Source organism: Gopherus evgoodei, chromosome 5, assembly GCF_007399415.2.
Source record: "Gopherus evgoodei ecotype Sinaloan lineage chromosome 5, rGopEvg1_v1.p, whole genome shotgun sequence".
NCBI classification, from domain to species: Eukaryota; Metazoa; Chordata; order Testudines; family Testudinidae; genus Gopherus; species Gopherus evgoodei.
Window position 1 is genome coordinate 133,661,185 of NC_044326.1, and position 23,548 is coordinate 133,684,732.

The following is a 23,548-nucleotide window of genomic DNA, read 5'->3' on the forward strand; positions in this document are numbered from 1 at the left end:
GCAGGGGGCTGTCGCGTTGGGTCGGGGCCGGGATCTCTCCCTCCCGCCGCTGGGGGTCTGGCCCCGGGCGCTCTCGCTCGGGCGGGGCAGGCAGGGAGGGAAGCCGGGGGCGGAGGGATTCCCCGGCCGGGGCTCGCTCTCTGGAGCAATCCTCCCCGGGGGGCCGGGACCGAGATTTCGTCACCTGGGACTCCAAGCCCGCAGGTTCCGCCGCCCAGCCACCTCCTCCCCGGCAGGGTATAAAGGGCGAGGCGGCGGCGGCCGGGGCTGCATCCAACCTGTCGCTGCCGACGGAGCCGGCCGCTGCTACTGTCCTTAGCTCAGCGGCTGCCCCGTGCAGCGCCAGCCCGGGATCCGGAGCGGAGCAGGATGGACGCCGGCGGCTGCCCCCCGAGGATGCGGAGCGCGCTGCTTTGCCTGGGTAAGCGGGGTGCTCCCCAGCGCGCCACATGCCCCCGGGGCTGGGGCTTGGAGCAGCTCTGGCCCGGCCCGCTGCAGGCGCCCTGCGTGCTCCGCTGTCACGCGTGGGATCGGGGCACAGGTGCAGCGTGGCACCCGGGAGTCAGGAAGGGGCATGACAAGCCTCTGCGTGTCCTTCCAGCAGGCACCTGCTCGGCGCTTCCTTTCCATCGCGTGCCAGGCGCCCGGGAAGCTCCTAGTGACTCAGGCGGCCGGGCTCCGCGGTGCGGCCGTGGTGAAACCGCAGAGGGCAGGTTCCGTCTTGCAGGCCTCACTGGTTTCTGGAAAGGCTTTAGCAAGTGTAGGGCAGGATTTCACCCGCACTGGTCTGGATCCGAGACTGGTCCCATGGAAAGCAGCAGCATGGCTTGGGCAGTAAGGTGACAGGGGAGGGTATCCGAGCTGGCCCTGGTAGTTGTCCACAAGTTCTCCCTTGTTTTCAACCACCTAATGGTTTTAGAAAATATTAATCCCTGGGGGGGGGGGGAACAGTTCTGTTATTTCCTGTATGCAGGGTAGCTGTAGCCCTGTTGGTCCTAGGTCATTGGAGAGAGGTGGTTTAATATGTGGAGATAGACCTGTCTCATAGAGCTGGAAGAGACCCTGAAAGGTCATTGAGTCCAGCCCCCTGCTTTCCCTAACAGGGCCAAGGACTGATTTTGCCCTAGATCCATAAGTGGCCCCCCTCAAGGATTGAACTTAAAACCCTGGGTTTAGCAGGCCAGTGCACAAACCACTGAACTATCTCTCCTCCTAAGGAATGATCTTCTATTGGACCAGCTTGGACTGCAAAGCTTCTCTCTCTCTCCCATTAACAGAGATTGGTCCACTAAAAGATGTTTCTCCACCCATCTCATCTCTCTATTTCTTGGGATCTGAGCAGCAAGCTGGGCTTTTAAAATCTTGGGGCCATCCTTGCAGTCTCAAAACTCCCATTGACCTCAATGAGAGCTTTGCATCTGTAAGGACTGTGGGATCCCGCCCTCTTAATATGGTGTAATCATCATCCCATTCCAAGAAGATCCTACAGTCTTTGACTCACAGTAACCTCAATGGGCGTTTTTTCCCAGGACAGGCTGAAGGGTAAAGCCCTGCCTTCTGCTAATAAAACGGTGACCTGTTTCCCTTCATGTCTAGATTCTTCACCTTTTCAGCGGTGCATTTCAGTAATACATTTAGTGTATGTCTGAAAGTTTGGCAAAGCCTTGGGAGCCTAAACTGTGCATGTGTAGAGCCGGGATCCATGTTGATGGAGCAAAAACAAATGTTTGTACTGCACCTTTGCTGGGCGATGGTAGTGGTGACCCAGGATTATTGCTGCACACTGACCAGCTAAGAGCATGACTTGACTTTAGTGCAAGGAAGATCACAGTCAGGCCCAGTGGGAGTTGTGCCCAGGTATCTGAGGGCAGAATTGAGTCCAAAGTGTTTGAAAATGCCATTCATTGCTTTGTAATTCCAAAGTCTACTTTAAATGTCTACAATGGGTTGTTAATTGAGACCTTAAATAACAGAATTCCATTGTTACCATACGTCTAGTGCTTTTGAGCCTTCGCAAAGGTGCTTAACCACTTCATTGCAGCACTTAATTACAGGGTAGGTGTTTCATCATCTGCCAAGCCTATTTCAGCATGAGCTCATCAGTTTCGGTTTTCCACATTTTCTTCCATGCCATTTTGCATTCCAGCTATTATACAACCATTTTATTTGCCAACATATTACAAATAAAGCCATGGCCTTTGTCATCTGGGCATCGACTGTTTCCAGCACAAGGATGACATTGAAATGTGTTGTGCAAATATCTGTGAACCTATGTCTCTTTTGGCATGCATAAAAGGCTAGATTTGACCACCCTTACTCGCAGAGAGCCAGAGTGTGATATGCCACGTTAAATTGAGTTGAATTGTGCGTTACTCTACAAATGGATCCATTGACTTCAGTGGAAGTAAGGTGCTACTCGCTACAAGTCAGAGTATTTCACTCAGGTCTATGAAAGAAAAGTGTGCCCCCGGAAATATACTCTAGTTTTGGAGGGGATGTGTTTTTCCTGTAGCCACTCTTAAGCCCTAGTCTATTTCATGGCAGAATCTTATAAACTATTTAGAGCAATTACTGTGGGCCACATGGTGATCCTCTTGTTCATGTTGAATAGTTCCTTACCCCCAGAGATTGTCCCAGTCAGTCCTTGATGCTGCGTGTAGAAGTAAGGTGCTACTTGAAGAGCGTATGGGTCTGATAGTCTGTCCCTTGGTGATTTAAGGAGTTTTGGTCCAGAATCTTTAAACCTCTTGAATGATTCCTCAGCTGATTTAGAGCACTAATGTAAAGGTGAAATTGTGTTCCAGAAGGTAAACCTGGAAAGGAATCATTAGCATTGATTGGGCAGCCCTGCGATAAAGGCTCATTTTTTCCTACAACACTTGTAGCCAGTCCTGTAAAAAACTAACTAAGTATGTATTAACTAGGAAAAAGAAACATTATTTAGAAGGTTAAAGCAGGTAGGCTTGGGTTCTGACAGATAGTAGCTGCGATAATATGCAAGCTTTCTATGTCCTTTGGGGCTAACCCAAGCTAAACAGCTGGGGACCCCTTGTTTATGCTTAGAAATCTTCACCTCTCAGACTTCAAGCAGCATCAGGATAATAATTCCTTCTTGATGGGGATTTTTTCCCCTTCCCAAGCATTCATGCTGGAATGGGATGAGGGCTCGTGCACTACCCTCTTCAGAGACGTGGGGAAGCAATCAGCAAAGTCCCTTGTCTACTGGTGCTCCACATTCCATAGTGTCTACAGGCCTTTTTTTGTTGGGGAGGAGATAACCACAAGAGGGGTTATTTCACATTTGGTAATGCTTCTGTCCTGACTGTGTGGTTTTACAGTCTTGGCAAACATGTTCATAGTTACAGAACAAACTCTTAAACATTACCTTATAACGTGGGATACAGCTATAACATGCAGCATCCAACAAGCATTCCATAAAGGTTAATCACATTCTTATAACTCTAATATCTATGTTGACAATACGAACACCGAGATGACCCAGGCAACTATGCGTTTGTCAGCATTCAGTGAGGCCAGGTGATGCTGACATGAGCTGGCACTTGATCTGCTAGCATCACGGTGATAATGCCCTCCATTTGATTGCCCGTAATCCCCACTTAAAGATGCACCAAATTGCACTGAATTAAAATATTAGCTCATCAGCACTAATCTACAGCCAAATGTAATGATATGCAAATGTGCTAATTAACATATAAATTAACACATTCCGACAGTGGAAACTTTTCCCAAAGACACTTTCCCAGAGGTGCACAGGGAGGAATTCGGACAGCACATCCTAAGTGTGGACAATATAAAATAGTTACTTTTAATGGGTCCAATCCTGCCCCCTTTTGACGTCAAAGTCAGTTTTGCTATTGATTTCAATGGGTGTAAGATCAAGTTGCAAGTGAAATAAAGTGATTAGTTGAATTATGCCTTCTGTGAACAAACTGCTACACAGCATGACCCAGAACTTAGTAGTAAAACACACTCATTTGTGCCTGCCTAACTTATGCCGCCAAATACTAGCTGTGTCTACACAACTACCTGATTTACACATGTATGTTTGGAATTTGCACAGCTGAGTCAGGGGCACACAGTGATTTCTGTGTGCATAGCTTTCTCTCTTGTACTGTACTGAAACGTGGGGATGTGACCTGGCTAACCATGGTCAGGAATGTTCCTCCATGTTCAATTAGTATATTACTAATGACTAGGAAAACCTGAAAGTGACAAAATGACATCTGAGAAACTATTTCAAAAATGAAAAGATTGGCCTATATTGCCTTAAAATGGGTTTAAATTTGGTGGACAGATGTGACATAAATAACTGAGAATCAGGACGATTGTAATTGGAACATATTAGAATTACGTTTACCTAAGACCATACTGACCACTCTCGGTAGTTGTTGCGTATTGCACAGGTATTATGGAAAATCTCTGGTATTCCACCCTTGGTCTGATTCTCTTCACCCCACACTTAGTCAATAGCAGTAAGATTCCCGTAAGGCAGCCTGCGAGTATGACAATGCTAACCTTTCGTAAAGCAGGAAAAGCATTCCATTTACATTCCAGCCAGGCGGCAATAGGTGTAAAAGTAACATTCCAGTGAACCAGTAATAAATACCCACCATCCCACTACACTCCACAGTACAAGATAACAGTATTTGCTTACTGATCAAGGTATTAATACAAACAGGGCCCCACCTTTCCCAGATTCCTCATTCCACGCTCACCATAGCAGCAATAGACACACGCGCATTGTGAAATTAACAGCCGCCAGCAGGTAATCATTATGGGAAAGGCTCTCCACTTCGATCTACAATTCAGATCCCTCATTCACACCCCGGATCTCCTTTGCACTCCCATTGATGTCATTGGGAATTATGTGCATGGGAAAAGGCCAGTATGTGCAACAAAGATCCCCGGTGCAGATTGGGGAGGAGAATTTTGTCCGCATGCCAGAAGATACAAAGGTGTATCTGAAAATGTACTTGCCATGTTGTGCTTTTGTAATGAACTTATTTCCCCCGCCTCTCTGCAGTCGCCTAAGGAAGGAGCCCATCAGCTATTCTGCATAGGCAGAATGTGACAAGTTTTAGTCTGGGATCTGACACTTGTGGCTTATTGTGTCTCTCTGTTGCTTAAACATGCATGTGTTCACTGTCTGAGAATGTACAGTACTGGGCCACATTGAAGGGAAGTGTTTCTAGGAGACACTTGGTACATCATTCAGGACTAAAGGAAGTTGCAGCTTTTGCACATACAGGGATTTCCCACTCTTTCGTTAGGGTTTTTAGTAAGGCCAGGTTTTGCTGTCATTTACACTGGTGTAAATCCATCGGAAAGCTCAATTTTAGCAGAGTCATTCTGGATTTACAGTAGTGTAAATGAAATCAGAATCATACCTATTATTTTTCCTATTCAGCAAACAGAGCCTAATGTCTACAAAGGATCTAGAGCCTCTTGGGTTAAATTCTGCTTTCCGGTACATATGCACAGCCCCCCTTGGCATCAGTGGGGTTGTCTGTGTGAACCTATAAGGCAGAATTTGGCTTGTGCTAGTCTCTAGAGACTCTTCTGTGGAACAGATGAAGCTGGTCTCTTATATTCACAGAATTTTTGTGGGTTTAAGTGAGATGAGAGTTGGGGTGCTGTGTATTGGAGAGAGGCCTGCTTCAAAATGTATACATTCAACATTACCCTGTGGTGCAGTAGTGTGAGTGGGGTGCTTATAAACACCCTACTCACTACCTTGGATTTCAATGGCAGCAGAGTTAGACCAATGTCAAGCACTCTTGAAAATCTCAGCATCAATACCCAACTCCCAGGGGCAAGCATTGTGAGTCAAGGATCTCGTACAGGCAAACCTCCCATTCAGGGAGAGACTTACTTGGGGAAGGAGCTCAGGATTTGGTCTGTGTTTTGGCCCAGGTCTTCAGCTGGTGTAAATAAACATAGCTATACTGTAATAAACGCAGCAACATTGATTGATGCCAGCTGATGATCTGGCTTTTTGTTCCTAAATGGGAATTCATTCAGAAGGTCAGGGTTTTTTGGGGGGTGGGGGTGGGGGGAGGGGTTGTTTTTTGGTCAAAAGTGCTGTGGCTAATTCTGCTCCACTCAGTCAAATGATCCCATTGAAGTCAATGGCCAACACATAGTGCCTTTGAAAAACCCACCCGTAAAGGAAACCCACCTGGAGCCCTTCCCTGCTCCCATCTCACTCAACGGGCATTTTGGCTGAATAATCCTGGCAGGATTTACTTTTTTAATTGATTTGGAATATTTTTAATGTTTAAAAAAAAAAAAAACAAACAACTCTTTGTTTTCCTGTGACATAACACTGTTCTAATGGCTTTTTCCCGCCTCTGGGAAAATAGGTATCTACGCCCACTTTTCCCATGACACTAGTTATACTAGCTGAAGATGTAAGTGGAGGAATAGTCTAATTTTTGCATTAAAATATTGTGTTTCAGAATAGAAAGTAACAAATATATATTTTAAGAGGGACAGAATTGATACAACTCCATGACTAATGTTAAATACATAGCACTTAGAAAAGCCCTGTTAATTGACATGAAGTAGAACAGGGAAGCGAATTAGCAATAGTATAAAATGGAGTGGCAGCAGGAAGTCCATAATCATTCTGAAACTGACGTGGCTGAAACATAACAAAACTTTCTAATAACTGGAAGTTTAATAAAAAGGAGGATCGAGAAATTATGAGGGCACGTTCCCTTCATTAGGCACGCATGACCTGACAAGTCGAAAGATGCTAGCAGCCCAAAGGCAAAGACAGAAATTACAGACTGCAATGGAATGGGGCTGACAGTTAAACAGTTCATGAGCGGGTTAGCTTGTGACCACAGCAAAAGTGTTAGCAAAGCGGATTTCATGACCAGTTGGGGCAAAGATTGCTTATTCATCACGGGACTTCCGAATATTTGGAAGGATTAGTATAGAAACCTGTGCAGGGATGCACATTCCATAGAATACCTGAAATCTGTACGTGGGCAGCACCTTATAACTCGAAGGATGTCAGAGTGCTTTACAAACTGTCTCTAGGATTTCCCCTCACTGCTATAACGTGGCCACCTCTGCTGTGTAAATGCAAAAGCCATTCTGTGTCAGCCGTACTGCACTACATGGCTTTCTGGAGGTGAACTGAAGGGAAATGTACCCCGTTTAAACTACAGAGCCAGAGACGAGTGATACTTTTCCTGGGATCTTGTTCCTATTTCTAAATGGTTCACAAACCAATACACGTGCAAATACAGCTGGAATTTTCTAAGGCAGTGAAGGGAGTTAGGCGCCTAACACCCATTCATGTTCAGTGGTGGCTGAGTGCCTGACTTCCTTAGGCAATACTGATAATCCCCACCTACATGTGATTGCATGCACAAATGGGATTTTTATGTGCGTAGATGGCCAGGTAAGTATCTAACTAGCCACTTGAATGAGCAAATACCTTATTTGTGGGCTCAGGCATGATAACTGTGTGTGGTATACAAAATCAAACCCTTAGTGACCAGCTTTCACCCAGGCATTATCTGAGCAGATGGTGTCCCCTAAGCCCCACAGTAGGGTGTTGGTTCAATTCTGAGTCAGCAGAAAGAGTGCCATCTGCTGAATCACCAACACTTCCTGCAGCATCTGGGATTTCCTTTTAAAACTTCAGTTATTGACCAACCTTGATCTTGCCTGGTTTACGAGCTCTAACAAGATTAGTCTCCCCATTAACTTCAATTGATCAAGCCCTAGGAACGGGAGCCTAGCATTTAAAAACAAATTTATTTAGGAGATCAGCCAAAGCTTTAAACGGTAAATGGCAGCGAAGGTGTGAACTTTCTCATATTTTGGGTGCAAATGTTGTGTGACGCATTCCTGTTGCCTCAATGGAGTGTGTATATCCCAGCGTGGCATTTGGTACTTAGTTCGATCAGTGTGAGATCCATAGTCCCAGTTCGGCAAAATGTCTAAGCACGTGCTTGAGTCCCATTGAAGTCCATGGGATTTCAGCATGTGCTTAAGTGTTTTTCCATAGTCAGGTTGCATGTCCATGAGGTTCATACCACTAAGACTGCAGTCAGAGCATGGGTCAAATCCTGCTGCCCTTCTCATTCATAGAACCCCAGTTCAACAAAGCATTTAAGCACATACTTAAATTCATCCCTACTGAACCTAGCAGTTAAACACAGGCTTACATTAATTCCTTTTCCTATTACTATGTACTTTGCTGAATTGGGGCCATACACCTTTAACATTGTGGTTTTATTATTGATTATTGCATTTTAGTATTTGTGTTTGGACTGGCTGATCCTAAGGACTATACCTGTATCTATTCTCTGGCTATATTAGTAGGCTTATGTTGAGATTGTGTTTAAACTCTAGAAAGAAATTCTCTCAAACTGACAAGTACTCCAAATACTAGAAGAGATTCCTTCAATGCTGTTTTTCTTTGCACTATTAATAGGAATTTTTGTTATTTGTCTGTCCCGTAGGCTTTTATCTATTGCAAGCTGTCTTTGGCACAACAGTGATCCCGTTATGTGAACCAAATGAGATGGAAAACTGTACAACAGCGCTGAGTAAGTATGACGTTTTAACGCTGCCTCTTTAAAAACGTGGCCCGTTCAGCAAAAGTCTTCAGCGTCTGGCAATTCCCATTTTTCTCAGCGGGAGTTGAGCCCTTTTGAAAAAATGGCCCATAAATTAGAAGCCACATTTTTAAAAACAGAGTTAATATTTTAGGGCCTGCAAGATTCTGGGGCTCAGAAGAGTTCCGAAAGGTACAAAACATCTGGCAGGATCCAACCCTGAGTCTCTACTGCCTTTTATGAAACCAAAAGTGTTAAATAATTAGGCCTCAGACAACAATTCACTGTGGTACAGTATCCACTGATATAGCTACTCTTGTGTCTTGTGTCCAGAATTCCCAATAGAAAAAACAATCAGGGTGGGATTTTCAAAGCCCATCTCAAGGGTTTAGTTGCCTAATCCCTGTTTATTTTAACAGGAATTAGCTTTGAAAATTTCAGCCCTAGCCTAGGTTTCATAAGAATAAATGCAAATGGTACAGAGAAACCCTGAGCACTGTTAAGAAATGCAGGCACAATAATTGGAAAAAAGACTAATGAACCATTAACCAAATCTGCTTCCAGTTCAGACGGAGAATAGCCCGCGGGTGGCTCAAGTCGGGATAGCCAAATGCAAGGCTGAAATGCAAGACTACTGCTTCCACGGACAGTGCATGTACCTTGTGGATTTAGATCAGCATTACTGCAGGTAAGAGGAAATTTGTAGAATGCCATTTTGCATTTCTCCCTGAGTTCGAGTGCAAACATGAATTACACGCAATTGCATAAACTGGCTGTGATCTCTCCTTTCACCTGCTTTCAGACTCTGTCACATGAAAATCAAAAGCAATTTAGGGCCCTGATGCAGCAAGTATTTAAGCATATGAGTAATCCCCTTGACTTCAATGGGACTTGAATTCATGAACTGACTGCAGTCGATTGGACTATGCATGTGCATAAACTTAGGCACATGCTTAAATATCTTGCTGAATTGGGGCCTGAGAGGGAAAAAACCAAAATAATGGCAAGTGCACATAGGATGGCCCATTATTATAGATCTTAAAATAGTCATTGGTCAATCGTTGGGGCAACATGTAGGTCACTTATGCTGGTGTAAATGAGGAGTAACTCTCTGGATTTACACCAGTGCAAGAGAGAGGAAAATGTGCCCGACAACTTCTACATACAGCATCTGACTTCTCAAGCCTGGTTTGGGCAAAACAGCCATTGTTTCTTTATGAGCTTTACCTCTGCTAAAGTCTATGAGTCTATTACCCTCTTCCCAGAGATGCTAGAGCAGTGGGGTTTATTGAGAAACCAATTTAATCCTAGAAATTAGAAATGGAAAAGGGCTGTTAGATCATCTGGTCTTGCATGTGCCATTGCATGATTGTTCTCTGCAGGAAATTTTCCAGAGCTTCCCCATCCATAATCATCCATGGTGACATTGGGTTTCAAACCAGCACAGTACATTTTTTCTATAACAGTGACTTCCATTGTTTTTTCAGGTGTGATGTAGGCTTCTCCGGGGTCCGATGTGTGCATTCGGAACTGCTCACGCAGCACCTGAGCAAAGAATATTTGGCACTGACCATTATTTTAACCCTATTTTTCCTCATTGCAATCTTGGTTGCATCATACTACTTCTACAAATGGTAAGGCGCTCTCATATTTTACTGTGTGCTCAAAATTTGACTCAGCTTCTCCAGCTAGGGTGAGAAGCTTTGGTTTTAATGAAGATGTCAGATGAGATGTTCACAAAGAAGTCACATTGAGATTTATGTATATATTTTTCTGTTTGATTACATTAAGTTTTTCGGATACCGTGCACGCTTACTACGCTGCACTTATTTACTTTACTTTTGAAAAGGGCGGATTAATTATGTTTGCTTTGGCTACACGATTGTAAATGAAACTTTGTGTTTTTTGCTAAAATGTATGATACATTGTTGACATCATGACTAGCACTCGTTCAAACAATGCACCTGTATTCCTCAGGCACAGTTCTATCCACCGAATAGAGAGAGAAACTAGAATGAAAAGCATCTGGGGTCATGCCCACAATCCGGACAGCAGGAAGTGTGGGCTCACCCTTCTCTGTGAGGACTCTAGGGGCACTTCTAAGGAATCACCACTAGATGAGTCACAGACTTAGCTCAGTCTCCGGTTCTGACTCCTGGTGATGAAACATCCAGACCAGTCAGGTTTCCACTTTAGATTATTAATCTAAATAAATAAGCAAAAAGAATAAAAAGGGGTTAATATCAAATAACCACCTTCATCTAATTACTAGGTTGGTCCAACCATAACCATTAAACCAATTGTTCTTTAATAAGCTATCTAAGTTGGGAGCATGGGATGTTTGTTTAGCAGTCAAGGTTCTCCATCTCCAGGCCAATTGGTATTTTTATATATAGTGCAGAATGGCTGAGAGAGGGAGGTTCACATCACTCCCGGGTTGAAGACCACAGCTCTGATGCCAGTTCAGGCAGCCTCCCCAAACTATGGGTGGTTAAGTGACAGCAAGTCTCTTCCTCTTTCCCTAGGGTTATATGAAGTGTTCCAATGTAACTCAAGATGACCTAATTTGTTGTTCTTTTAAATTCAAAGGAATAGCATAGGGGAAGATAACATGATTTCTCAGCATTAAATACACAACTTCTAATGTGTAATATGTGATCTTTCAAATAGCAAGATTGTTTAATCTTGGGCTCCTGCAGGTGTCTTACCTAGCCTCTGGGTGATGTTTGCAGTTAAATTCTGTGGGTTCTTTGTGTGCACGTGTGCACACCCCCTCATTTCTAGCAACGTGCTGGAGTTCCAAAAAATTCCAAGGGCAAGAATACTAAGATGGAGGCAACCCTTTACTAACCAAACTTAGAAAAAGAAAACAACTGCCCTAAAGGTCAACACTTCTGCTGGAGGCGTGTTGTATCTGCTGTGGTTTAAAATTCAGGTCTATGGTTAGCTGGTGATTTTCGTGGTTCAGTTGTTGAACATAAGCTCTAGCCAGCCAGCAGAAATCCAGCTCTTCATGGGATTTAAGAAAGTGCTTATGTACTTTGTTGAACAGGGAAGTTTTTTGCTCAGCAACCTTGTAGGATGGAAACTTCTATGGAGAAGTGGAATAAGTGCTAGTACAGCTAAGTAGCCTTTTCTTTCAGGCACAGTTATGCGTTTCATTGTTTTTTCTCTGGAGGCAATGGTTTAACAACCTCTCTGATCTTCATATTTCCAGGTACCAAAACAAGAAGGAGAGGCAAGCCAACAACCAAGAATACAAGGAGGTTGATGTCCATGAGAAGAACCCAGCACTGCTTCCCTCGTGAAGGGGGAGAGAAACACACACAGACCAAGGATTTGTCAGCTTGCAGCTATTTAATATTAAACCTTATTAATATTTATACATTCTAAACAAAACAATTTTAATTTGTATTGCTCAGAATCAATATACAGGTCAAAAATGGATTTTTTTAGTATAAATATTTGAATCTTTTTTTATTTTTATTTTTTTTAATTTTATTGTTGAATATTTAATACTATGCAATGTGGAGAAAAGTAATCCTACTTAGAGGTATATATACAGATATATATTTTTGTAAGAAATGTAAGCTTTTTGCCAGTAATAGCTGGTCTACCAAAATACTTTGTTTAAAAAAAAATACAATTTTGTATTTGTTCATGTGAACGTAATGAATGTACTTCTGCTTCTTAAAATTAAATCTTCTAAATGGGGTTGAATGAATGTGGTGTATCTCCTGTTGTATACTGATGTGTAACAATGGCAGGCAGTTTACCTGATCCATCCGCTAGCCTTCAGGGATGTTTCAGATAATCAGATATGAACACATGGAAAGTACCTCTGGCCCTGGGAAAAGCTGCGCCTCTAATCAGACAGATGTTGATTGCTAGTTTGTAGGTGGGGGTGTATTGTCATATATTTGTATCCTGTTGCATACCTATGCGGGGAGGGGGGGTTCACGAAAACTAAACTGAGGTCTAGTATTCAGCTTTCAGCGAAGGCCTTGCAATTAGCACAATTTTGACACCCATGTGGGAAAGTAAGGAGGTGTAAGACGTTCTCTTACTTTTCTAGGCAGGCTACTTGCTGCCCCTTAATTAGGGGAGATTGTAAATTAACCACAGTGAGGACTGTTGTCTTATTCGGAAAATTTAAGTCACACATTCCCTGACTCAGGAATGATCTCTTACAACAACTCCATTTGCATTTTGAGAACGACAGACAACTATTTTGTTAGCCTCAGACCTGCTGCCGGATAGGCCTTGTCCACACAGGAAAGAGTTAGCAGGCATAGCCAAAATTTCCAGCTGAGCACTGGAAAGTCTGAGCCACACAGGTTAAAGGTGTGGAGAGGTGGCTGTAGCAAGGCAATCTGTCCCTGTATGTGTCCGTTCCCTCCATCCCATGTACATCCCACATATGGAGGCTACCACCGGCTCTTCTCTTCCTGTGACCAGACATGCAACCCCACTCCCCCCTGCCCCCACCAGTACAGATAAGGCACAGCTGGTGGCTGAATGGCCACTGGTGAAACATGGTGTGTTGCTACTGGGTATATGATACATGGGGAGGAGGGGGGCAGTAGCTCCCTTTTGATGGACACCCAGCCAACCAGTTAGCTGTAAAATCCCTCTTGGTCTGTTCTCTGCTTGAACCAGGTATGAACATTCATCTTCCATCCCTAGAAGAAATTATTTGGATAGGGAATGTTTAGTTGGATACAATCAGGTTTATTTTTTTTATTTTGACTTGTGGATCTCCTCTGTGCTAACCCCTGATGCTTGTAACCTTTAAGCTGAACCCCCAAGAAAGCTATTTTGGGTGCTTGATTTTTGGAATTGCTCTTTTAAGATCTAGCAAAAAATTCCAGATGTAATTTTTTCCTTTTTGTTTTTAATAACATTTACCTCTTTTAAGAACAGGATTCAATTTTTGGTGTCCTAAAAGGTTTGTGCATGTTTGATTAGCTGGTAGCCACAGATATTTTCCTCTGTTTTCTTTCTTTGCTCTTCCCTGAAGGGGGGCAGAGAGCTGAAGGGGCTTGAGGGTACCCCATAGGGAGGAATTCCCAAGTGCTCCTTCCTGGGGCTAAAGAGGTTTTTTGCATTTGGGTGGTGGCAGCATTTACCAAGCCAAGTCAGAGAAAAGCTGTAACCTTGGGAGTTTAATACAAGCCTGGAGTGGCCAGTATTAATTTTTAAAATCCTTGCGAGCCCCAACCTTCTGCACTTGGAGTGACAGAGGGGATTCAGTCTTGACAGGGTCCCACTGACCACTCAAAATGGCTATGCATGTTGCGTTCCTCTGTTCCCCTCTGCTGTGTGATGCAGCAGATGGTCCAAAAGTCGTCTTCACGCTGAGCTATAGCTTCCTAAACCCAAAGATGTCTTTGTGGGAGCAAAATCTTATGGGGAACAAACTTAGTCCCATTGTACGTTGGCGTTGCTGTCCACGTGTTCCTCTGGCAGGTAGACTCAAAGCAGGGGTGACAATGACTACACTGGACTGCCTACCATGACTGGACCTCACCGCCAAACTTCTGTTCTTCTCTGGAACAAGGCAGGAGTGGAATTAAAAACCAAAAAAGGGGAGTGGGGTGCTAGCAAACGGGGTTTTTCTTTTTCACAAAGCTCAGTACAGGCAGAGGACACAACTGGAGTTAGCAGAGCAAAAATAATTTTAATACATAATTAATGGCAAATACTAGTGACACTTTTGCAAACCGTTTAGGCCAAAATTTGCCAGACTTTTACATTAGTAACCAGTAGCTTCAGGTAGCTTGAAATCCTTAACAGAGACCGAGAGTGCAATTTGTTGGGATGGTGCCAAATTGGTGTGGCTGTACTGACTGAATGGTGCGAGAACGTGGCTTGACATGACTGAACTGTGAAAGAAGATTCTGGGAGCAGAATCTTTCTCTTAGCGTCAGGCAGATGCCAGAGGTGAAATTGACTGGCTCCACGCTGCGTGTATGATCAATACTGATCTTTGGGTCAGCAAATATGTCCACTTGAAAGCAAACAACACGTGAAGAACATCCTGAGTGGAGCATGGGCTGAAGCCTGTTTGAGGACATCACGCAGGGGGCTGAAGTGAATGATTGATAAGGGAGGGAATGTGGGGTAATGTTCAGTTGGCACCACTCTGCAGTCTCCTCTGAAAGTACTAACCAGGTAAAAATTAGTAGCCACACGCCCACTGGGCATGCTTTTAAGATGTGATCCCTTTGAGGAAAAAGTATAAAAATAAAGCAAATTAAATTACTGTTGGAGGGAATTCCTTAATTAACGCTTAAAGAAGTAACACTGCTGGACAGAGTAGCCCAAACTCTGCACCGTGGGCTCAAGTAGGCCTGTGACCAGAGGGGTTTCCAGGCAACCAAGGCCTTACCTCAAGGGAATCCAAGACAGACCAGAGGGCTGAAGAGACCAGACCTTGAGGGAAGAAGTAATCCACAGAATTGGTAACCACCATCTCTGTTTGCCAAGCAGGAACTGTGTGAGGCTAGTGCAGGGCCTGTTTGTGTATTTTTGTGAAAGAGAGACTCGTTAAGGGAAATGTAATGTATACCTCTTAACGGATAGTTCTTAATGTCTAACATATGATTAATGTGCTTAATGTAACCTTTTACCATTGGTGTGATTCCTTCTCAAATAAAGTGCAGTGTATGCAAGATAATTACTGTGGACCTTTTTCACTGGTATGACAGTAATCTGCTCCATGGGAGCCATTAAAGATCCATTCAGGGGTAGTAGCCCCCTGGGGCCAACACAGTTCACCAGCACAAATAGGACCATATATACATCACTTACACAGGAGGGTTTAAGTGGTGCGTGGAGTCTTGTGGTGGCCTTCAGGTGAGAATGAATTGGCTTTTGTGTGTGAACTTTCCTTGATACTTGTCACTATATTGGGGTGTATGGGCATTTGGTCCCAGAGCCTCAGCTGGTGTAAACTGGTGTAGCTCCACCGAGCAAGGCTGGGCTTGTCGCTAGGTTAATTGATTTGAATGGCAGTAATGGGTGGGTCTGTTTATTAACAAAGACTAGTTCTTGAGGGCTGCACTGATCACCAAGCACAGGATTTTACAAAAATGGAAGCATCTGCTTATGCCCAGAAGAGAGCCATGGTATTTGAAGCTGGCTGAGTTAGCAGCCAAAGAAAGGAGAACTTACTGCAGTAGAAAGAAAGTATATGAATTTGAAGACATGTGGACCCTGGGTCGAGATATATTTGAATAAAAAAAGTTGAGATGGTGCAAAGAATGCCAGACCTCCGCTCCATTAAACCTGGAGCAGTTGCTCTTTTATTGAACTTTAGTTAAAAAGAAATGGATGAAATCAATAAAGAAAGAACTCCCTCAGTAACTATAGAAGAATTTGGTCTTGCACAAATAGCCATAATTAATGTAATGGAGCTGGCGCCAAACCTAAATTAGCCAAGCACTCCCATTATATCATTCCGTTCTGTATGATTAAAGCTTTCTCAGTAAACCCAGAGATCAAAACACAGTGGTGGTGCAAATTCTTAGGACAGCTCAAAAACATTGGGAAATCTCTATATGCTGCCTGGAATGATGCCAGTCCAATCCTTCTCAACCATCAATCTGAAGGCATCACCTGTCCAAATGCTATCAAGCATTGTCCAAAATGCTACCAAGCCTTTTATAGTCCAGATTTAATTATGATATGGGGCAGTGGTTCTCCGACTGTGGTACAAAGCATTTGCTAGTGGACCACAGAAAGGTGGAAGGTCACATGATGCTGGCTCCTTTCAACACCCCCCCTCCAGCTGCTTCTGTGGCCCCATTGTCAGGTACTTCCTTACAGAGAAAAGCCTGGACAGCTGTAAAAACAGTTGGAAAGAAGGAAGAGAAACCTGCTTAGCTGCCTCCACCAGAGGCTGCTGCTACATCACCGGAAGAGGAAAGAAGAACTGAACCTCAGGGACTGGAGCTGTCAGCCAGTGGGCGATGAACATCCACCAAGACAGTGGAGAAGACAGTGGAGCCACAGAAGAAGGGAACCAAGCAGCTGAGCGTGTATAAGGGAGCTGGACACAACTGAGGTACAGAGCAGATGGGAGAGGGATTAAATGACGAGAGAGAGACAGAGACAGTGAGGCTAGGAAATGAGGGTAGTGAACATCTCACAACACCCTCGCTGAACTCCAAACAGTTGGCTTTCTTTTCTTCATTCCTCCTCCCCTTTGCCCTGCACTCCAAAAACAGTGCTTTTTGGTCTGAAATGATGAGACCAAATGTGGAAAGCTTAAGTCCCAAAGGAAACTTTTCAGCAAGTTAATACTCCTACCCAGTTCTTACATAGCGCCTCCCATCCGTAGATCTCAAAGCACTTCACAAAGGAGGACAGTATCATTATCCTCACTTTACAAATGGGAAGTCCAAGGCACGGAGATGAAGTGACTTACCCAGGGCCACCCAGCAGGCCAGTGGCAAAGCCAGGAATAGACCCAGGTCTCCTGAGTTCTGCTCCGATGCTGCAGTCACCAGGCTGGACGTATTTGAACACGTGAGGTCAGATTCTTAGTTGGTGTGAATCGATTTACACCAGCTGGAGATCTGGCTCAGGGAAGGGGTTAATTTAAACAATCACTTTTGCAACCACTTTGATAGCTTTTGCTGTTAGTGGAAGCTGTAATATTTAGCGATGATCCTCAACCAGCACCTTGGCTCCCATCACTCCTAAACTTCCGGACAGTTTCTATCCTGATCTGAATGTGGTCAATCTCGAATAATAACCCCTTTGGATCAATTTTTGAAACAGGAGAATATGTAATGGATTTTAAATACTGATCCAATCTGCAGTTGCTTCTCCTTGTTTGCTGAGCAGCCAGGGAAATGCTGAGCTGTATGCAATCACTGGAGGAATGCTGGTATCTAGGGCACCAGACTCCTTGTCACCAATACCAGACATCTCCCTTCTTCTCTACTTCCCTGGGGTGCTGCACTCGCTCTGCCAAGGCTATGATTTCCCATCTCATCACCTTGTGCTGACTCACTGAATTCCAGCTCTGCCGCTGCCTCAGCAGATTCATCTCCGCATGTACTCTGCGATGCACTTCATCCTGAAACGAGTCAAGCCAGTAGCTCCATAACCAAGGATGCAGCACTTTGCATTTGCAATAGAACTGGTTGGGAATTTTCTGAAGGAAAATGCAGCTTCCACAAATGTCTGGCTTTGTCAGGAAAATCAAATGAAGTATGTTTATTTTGGGCTGGTTTGGCTTGAATAGGAATATTTCAATGGTTTAACTGACCCAAAACATTTTGTTCCAAATCAGTTAAAAAAAAACAATTAAACTTCATTCCTCTATTGTACATTGTCTTATGAGATTTTTAGTCCTGGCCCCCATTCTCCCTGGAGGACTACATCTGTCATATTGCAATGCGGAGTTTCCTGTATGGTGCATTCTGGAATTCATGTGATTCTGGATGTATTATGGAAGATGTAGTCCAGCCGTAGGAAAGAATGGGGGCTAGAACTACTATTCTCATAACGCATTGCCTCGCGGACAACGCAGTTTAATGTTGCAATGACTTGAAAGGAATGCTTCCAAATCCCTCCAACAAACTGAAACGGTTCCAGTTTTGAATTCTGAAATGAAATGTCGCAACATTTCCAAACAGAATTTTTTTTGGAATTTCTGTTCCGCAGGATATTTTGAAATTTCAACCTTTTATTCCACTCCAGAAGAAAAACAAAAGTTGGAATGTGAGAATTTCCCAAGGATGGAAATTCTGAATTTTGCTCAGCTCTACTTTGAAGTGTATAATAGTTCTATAATGATCTCATCATGCATTATGTATCATGACCTCAATTTAATTACAACTGTTTAAGCAAGACCAAGCGCCTCCACATTTTACTAATAGAGCTTTCTGTCTCTCTGTCTCTCTGTAACTTCATTGGCCACAATACAGAAGGCCTAACAGCAGTTGGTTAAGCTGTGCAACCAAACTGACTGCTTCTAAGAATTGACCCACAAGACCACTGCTACCCCAAATCCCAGCATCTCTTGAACAGAGGCTGGAAACTGCAGCAAATGACATAGCTGATTTTCAGAGCCGGCTTCCTGCAATCTCACCCATTTTGAAATGATCTGCTAGAGCTCATCTGAGAATGTAACAGTCACTGTCCGTGTGCCCCTGGACACTTGGCACAACATCTGCTGGGATACATATAGCATCCCAGTCCACCAGCAAGTACCCAGAACGATAAAACCAGTGAGTGCTACTATAGGAATTTTGGGACCTCACTGGCTGGGTGGGAGGGTTGCAAAGGGATACGTGTAGTTGGTAGCACCTGAAGGGAAATCATTTTTCTCCCTTTTTAATATTGCACTGCTGGGTATGAGCTGATGTTCAGAATAGCATCAAGGATGGTCTGTGCCAGGGGAGGGGCTGGCTGGCATGTCTTGGAGGGTAGCTTGGGCGGATCCTGATGCACTTTCTAAGTTTTATGAGCAGAGCAAATGTCTGGTGCATGTGAAACCCCTTGGCCACCTTGCAGCCCCTCACACAGATTAAGAAAACAGTGGCCCTGTGCAAATGGAAAGGCCACGGTTATATCCCGTTCTGAGCGTGGGGAGTAAAGGAGAGCTGTGCCCAGAAGGAACCCTCCAAATGTAGATCTCCCCAGTCCCATGTGGAAGGGTGGCTCAGCCGAGTCCTCAGCCCTATCCCTGAGCCCTGTGCTAGCGCCTCTGTCGATGGGAAGTGAATGCACAGCAGGAGGAGGAGAGCAGTGGGAAGGCTGGGCCAGGACTCGGGGGAAGTCAGATGTTGGCCCTCTCCAGCCCAGTCAGCCTTACTCAGGAAAGATAATACACTTAGGGCTGTATTATGTTTTCCATGGTGCCCGCTGGGAGCCAGGATCCCCTCCTAAGATATGGCTTTGGAGCCCAGGGCAGGCCTGTAGCATGGTTCCCTCTGAGCCACACTGCTGGGCTGGGAAGACCTGCCTGGAGAACAAAGCTGCAGCGAGCCATTGGGCCTGCATGCAGTTGGCCCAGGCACTGGAGGTGGGTCCCATTGCTCTGCCATGTGGAGAGCAAACCTGAGCCCCTGGTGGAAGGACGTGGAGGAATACTCATGAAGGTGAATGTCCTCTTGGAGTCTTCTCCCTGTTGCAGCAAGAGCAGTCCAGCCATAGGGCAGTCCAGCCATCATCTACTCTAAGGGGTAATTCTGGGTAAACATTTACTTTTTGATTAATCATCCAGCTGATCCCCCTGAATTGTCTGTTCCTCTGTGGTTTAGGAAGAAGATCCTTGGCCTCTCAGCCCGTGCTCCAGAAATGAACTTGCTCTCTATGTCCTGGATCTCAAACAAATTATTCCATTTCCTGGCAGAGTATCTTTAAAAGCAACCACTCTGCTGTTTTCAGGTAGGGAAATGTTTGCATCTCTCAGTTTCTAGTACCAAGGGCAACCAGAGTATGTTTTCAGGTAGCAGCAGAATTCTGGGATGCATGAATTTGCCTAATGTCAGCATTTTGGGGGTTGTGCCTCTGTGGAAAGTTGTTTGCAGATGCACTTTTAAAGCTGAATCTGTGGCCCATTCATAGTTAGAGATTGCACCATTCCCATCTTCAAAATGTTGGGTGCCAACTTGAGACTCTTTAAAGAGGTTCTGGTGTCCACAATTTAAGGAGGCTGTAGATTAGAAAACCTGCCTTACAGTATAGTCTCAAGGAGCTCAATCTGTTTAGCTTAACAAAGAGAAGGTTAAGGGGCGACTCGATTGCAATCTATAAGTACCTACATGGGGGACCAATATTTAATACTGCGCTTTTCAGCTTGGCAGAGAAAGGTTTAACGTAATCCAGTGGCTGTAGAAGTTGAAGCTAGACAAATTCAGATTGGAAACAAGGTGTACATGTTTAATGGTGAGAGTAATTAGCAGTTGGGTTGTGGTGGATTCTCCATCACTGGCAATTTTAAAATCAAGATGGGATGTTTTTCTAACAAATCTGCTCTGGGAATTATTTCGGGAAGTTCTCTGGCCTGTGTTATACAGGAGGTCAGACTAGATGATCACCATAGTCCCTTCTGGCTTGGAATCTATGCATCTTGGATGTGTCACCAGAACCCAACTCTCCCGTCTTCCTAGCCATGTGTTCTGTCAGTGGGGCTTCTTCATGGCTTAAAAAAGTAGCACTGCTTCTATACAATTGTGAACTTCTCCCTGCCAAAGGAAACAGTTAGCTACTGAGTGTGCTGTGGAAGACTTATTCAGGGCCTGATTGCACAACCTCTATGCTGATCATAGAATCATAGAATATCAGGGTTGGAAGGGACCTCAGGAGGTCATCTAGTCCAACTCCCTGCTCAAAGTAGGGCCAATCCTCAACTAAATCATCCCAGCCAGGGTTTCCACCATCTCCCTAGGTAATCCAGTCCAGTGCTTCAGCACCCTCCTAGTGAAATTTTTTTCCTAATATCCAACCTAAACCTCCACCACTGCAACTTGAGACCATTACTCCTTGTTCTGTCATCAGATACCACTGAGAACAGTCTAGATCCATCCTGTTTGGAACCCTCTTTCAGGTAGTTGAAAGCAGCTATCAAATCACCCCTCATTCTTCTCTTCTGCAGACTAAACAATCCCAGTTCCCTCAGCATCTCCTCATAAGCCATGTGCTCCAGCCTCCTAATCATTTTTGTTGCCCTCCGCTAGACTCTTTCCAATTTTTCCACATCCTTCTGGTAGTGTGGGGCCCAAATCTGGACAAAGTACTCCAGATGAGGGCTCACCAATGTCATATAGAGGGGAATGATCACCTACCTCGATCTGCTGGCATTCCCCTACTTATACAGCCCAAAATGCCATTAGCCTTCTTGGCAACAAGGGCACACTGTTGACTCATATCCAGCTTCTCATCCACTGTAACCCCTAGGTGCTTTTCTGCAGAACTGCTTCCTAGCCATTTGGTCCCTAGTCTGTAACAGTGAATGGAATTCTTCTGTCCTAAGTGCAGGACTCTGCGCTTGTCCTTGTTGAACCTCATCAGGTTTCTTTTGGCCCAATCCTCTAATTTGCCTAGGTCCCTTTGTATCTTATCCCTACCCTTCAGCGTGTCTACCACTCCTCCCAGTTTAGTGTCATCTGCAAACTTGCTGAGAGTGCAGTCCACACCATCCTCCAGATCATTAATGAAGATATTGAACAAAACCGGCCCCAGGACCGACTCTTGGGGCACTCCACTTGAAACCGGCTGCCAACTAGACATGCAGCTGTTGATCAGTACCCGTTGAGCCCGATGATCTAGCCAGCTTTCTATCCCCCTTATAGTCCAATTGTCCAGCCCATACTTCTTTAACTCGACGACAAGAATACTGTGGGAGACCATATCAAAAGCTTTGCTTAAGTCAAGGAATAACACGTCCACTGCTTTCCCCTCATCCAAAGAGCCAGTTATCTCCTCATAGAAGGCAATTAGGTTAGTCAGGCATGACTTGCCCTTGGTGAATCCATGCTGAGTGTTTCTGATAACTTTCCTCTCCTCTAAGTGCTTCAGAATTGATTGCTTGAGGACCTGCTCCATGATTTGTCCAGGGGTTGAGGTGAGACTGACTGGCCTGTAGTTCCCTGGATCCTCCTTCTTCCCTTTTTTAAAGATGGGCACTACATTAGCCTTTTTCCAGTCTCCAGGATCTCCCCCAATCGCCATGAGTTTTCAAAGATAATGGCCAATGGCTCTGCAGTCACATCTGCCAACTCCTTTAGCACTCTCAGATGCATCACAGTCGGCCCCACGGACTTGTACCCATCCAGTTTTTCTAAATAGTCCTGAACCACTTCTTTCTCCACAGAGGGCTGGTCACCTCCTCCCTATACTGTGCTGCCCAGTGCAGCAGTCTGGGAGCTGACCTTGTTTTTGAAGACAGAGGCAAAAAAATCATTGAGAACATTAGCTTTTTCCACATCCTCTGTCACTAGGTTGCCTCCCTCATTCAGTAAGGGTCCCACACTTTCCTTGACTTTCTTCTTGTTGCTAACATACCTGTAGAAACCCTTCTTGTTACACTTAACATCCCTGCTAACTGCAACCTCAAGTGTGATTTGGCCTTCCTGATTTCATTACTGCATGCCTGAGCAATATTTTTATACTCCTCTCTGGTCATTTATCCAATCTTCCACTTCTTGTAAGCTTCTTTATTGGGTTTAAGATCAGCAAGGATTTCACTGTTGTGCCAAGCTGGTCGCCTGCCATATTTACTATTCTTTCTACACATCAGGATGATTTGTTCCTGCAAGCTCAATAAGGATTCTTTAAAATACAGCCAGCTCTCCTGGACTCCTTTCCCTTCATGTCATTTTCCCAGGGGATCCTGCCCATCAGTTCCCTGAGGGAGTCAAAGTCTGCTTTTCTGAAGTCCAGGGTCCGTATTCTGCTGCTCTCCTTTCTTCCTTGTGTCAAGATCATGAACTCAACCATCTCATGGTCATTGCCTCCCAGGTTCCCATCCACTTTTGCTTCCCCTACTAATTCTTCCCGGTTTGTGAGCAGCAGCTCTAGAAGAGCTCTGCCCCTAGTTGGTTCCTCCAGCACTTGCATCAGGAAATTGTCCCCAACACTTTCCAAAAACTTCCTGGATTGTTTGTGCACTGCTGTGTTGCTCTCCCAGCAGATATCAGGGTGATTAAAGTCTCCCATGAGAACTGAACCAGGGCCTGTGATCTACTAACTTCTGCTAGTTGCTGGAAGAAAGCCTCTTCCACCTCATCCCCCTAGACTGGTGGTCTATAACAGACTCCCACCACGACATCACCCTTCTAAATTTGCTCACACTTCTAAACTTAATCCAGGGACTCTCATGTTTTTCTGCAGTTTCATACTGGAGCTCTGAGCAGTCATACTGCTCTCTTACACACAATCCAACTCCCTCATCTTTTCTGCCCTGCCTGTCCCTCCTGAACAGTTTA

General features: G+C 44.6%; 1 protein-coding gene across 1 annotated transcript; it reads left to right on the forward strand.

Annotated features, from left to right (window-relative positions):
• The first annotated feature begins 258 nt into the window (after positions 1 to 258).
• On the forward strand, positions 259 to 12,324 carry EREG (epiregulin). The gene is made up of 5 exons (XM_030565421.1): positions 259 to 421; positions 8,505 to 8,591; positions 9,165 to 9,288; positions 10,088 to 10,234; positions 11,818 to 12,324. Exons 1-5 carry the CDS (start codon positions 370 to 372, stop codon positions 11,906 to 11,908), a joined length of 501 nt encoding a protein of 166 aa, XP_030421281.1. The 5' UTR covers positions 259 to 369; the 3' UTR covers positions 11,909 to 12,324.
• The last annotated feature ends 11,224 nt before the right edge of the window (positions 12,325 to 23,548 follow it).

Bases quoted from the DNA above. Each gene is read 5' to 3' on its own strand.
- EREG (XM_030565421.1), top strand. From the start codon at position 370: ATGGACGCCGGCGGCTGCCCCCCGAGGATGCGGAGCGCGCTGCTTTGC. The intron at 9,289-10,087 runs GTAAGAGGAAAT...TTGTTTTTTCAG, and splicing joins TTAGATCAGCATTACTGCAG to GTGTGATGTAGGCTTCTCCG. The intron at 10,235-11,817 runs GTAAGGCGCTCT...TCATATTTCCAG, and splicing joins TCATACTACTTCTACAAATG to GTACCAAAACAAGAAGGAGA.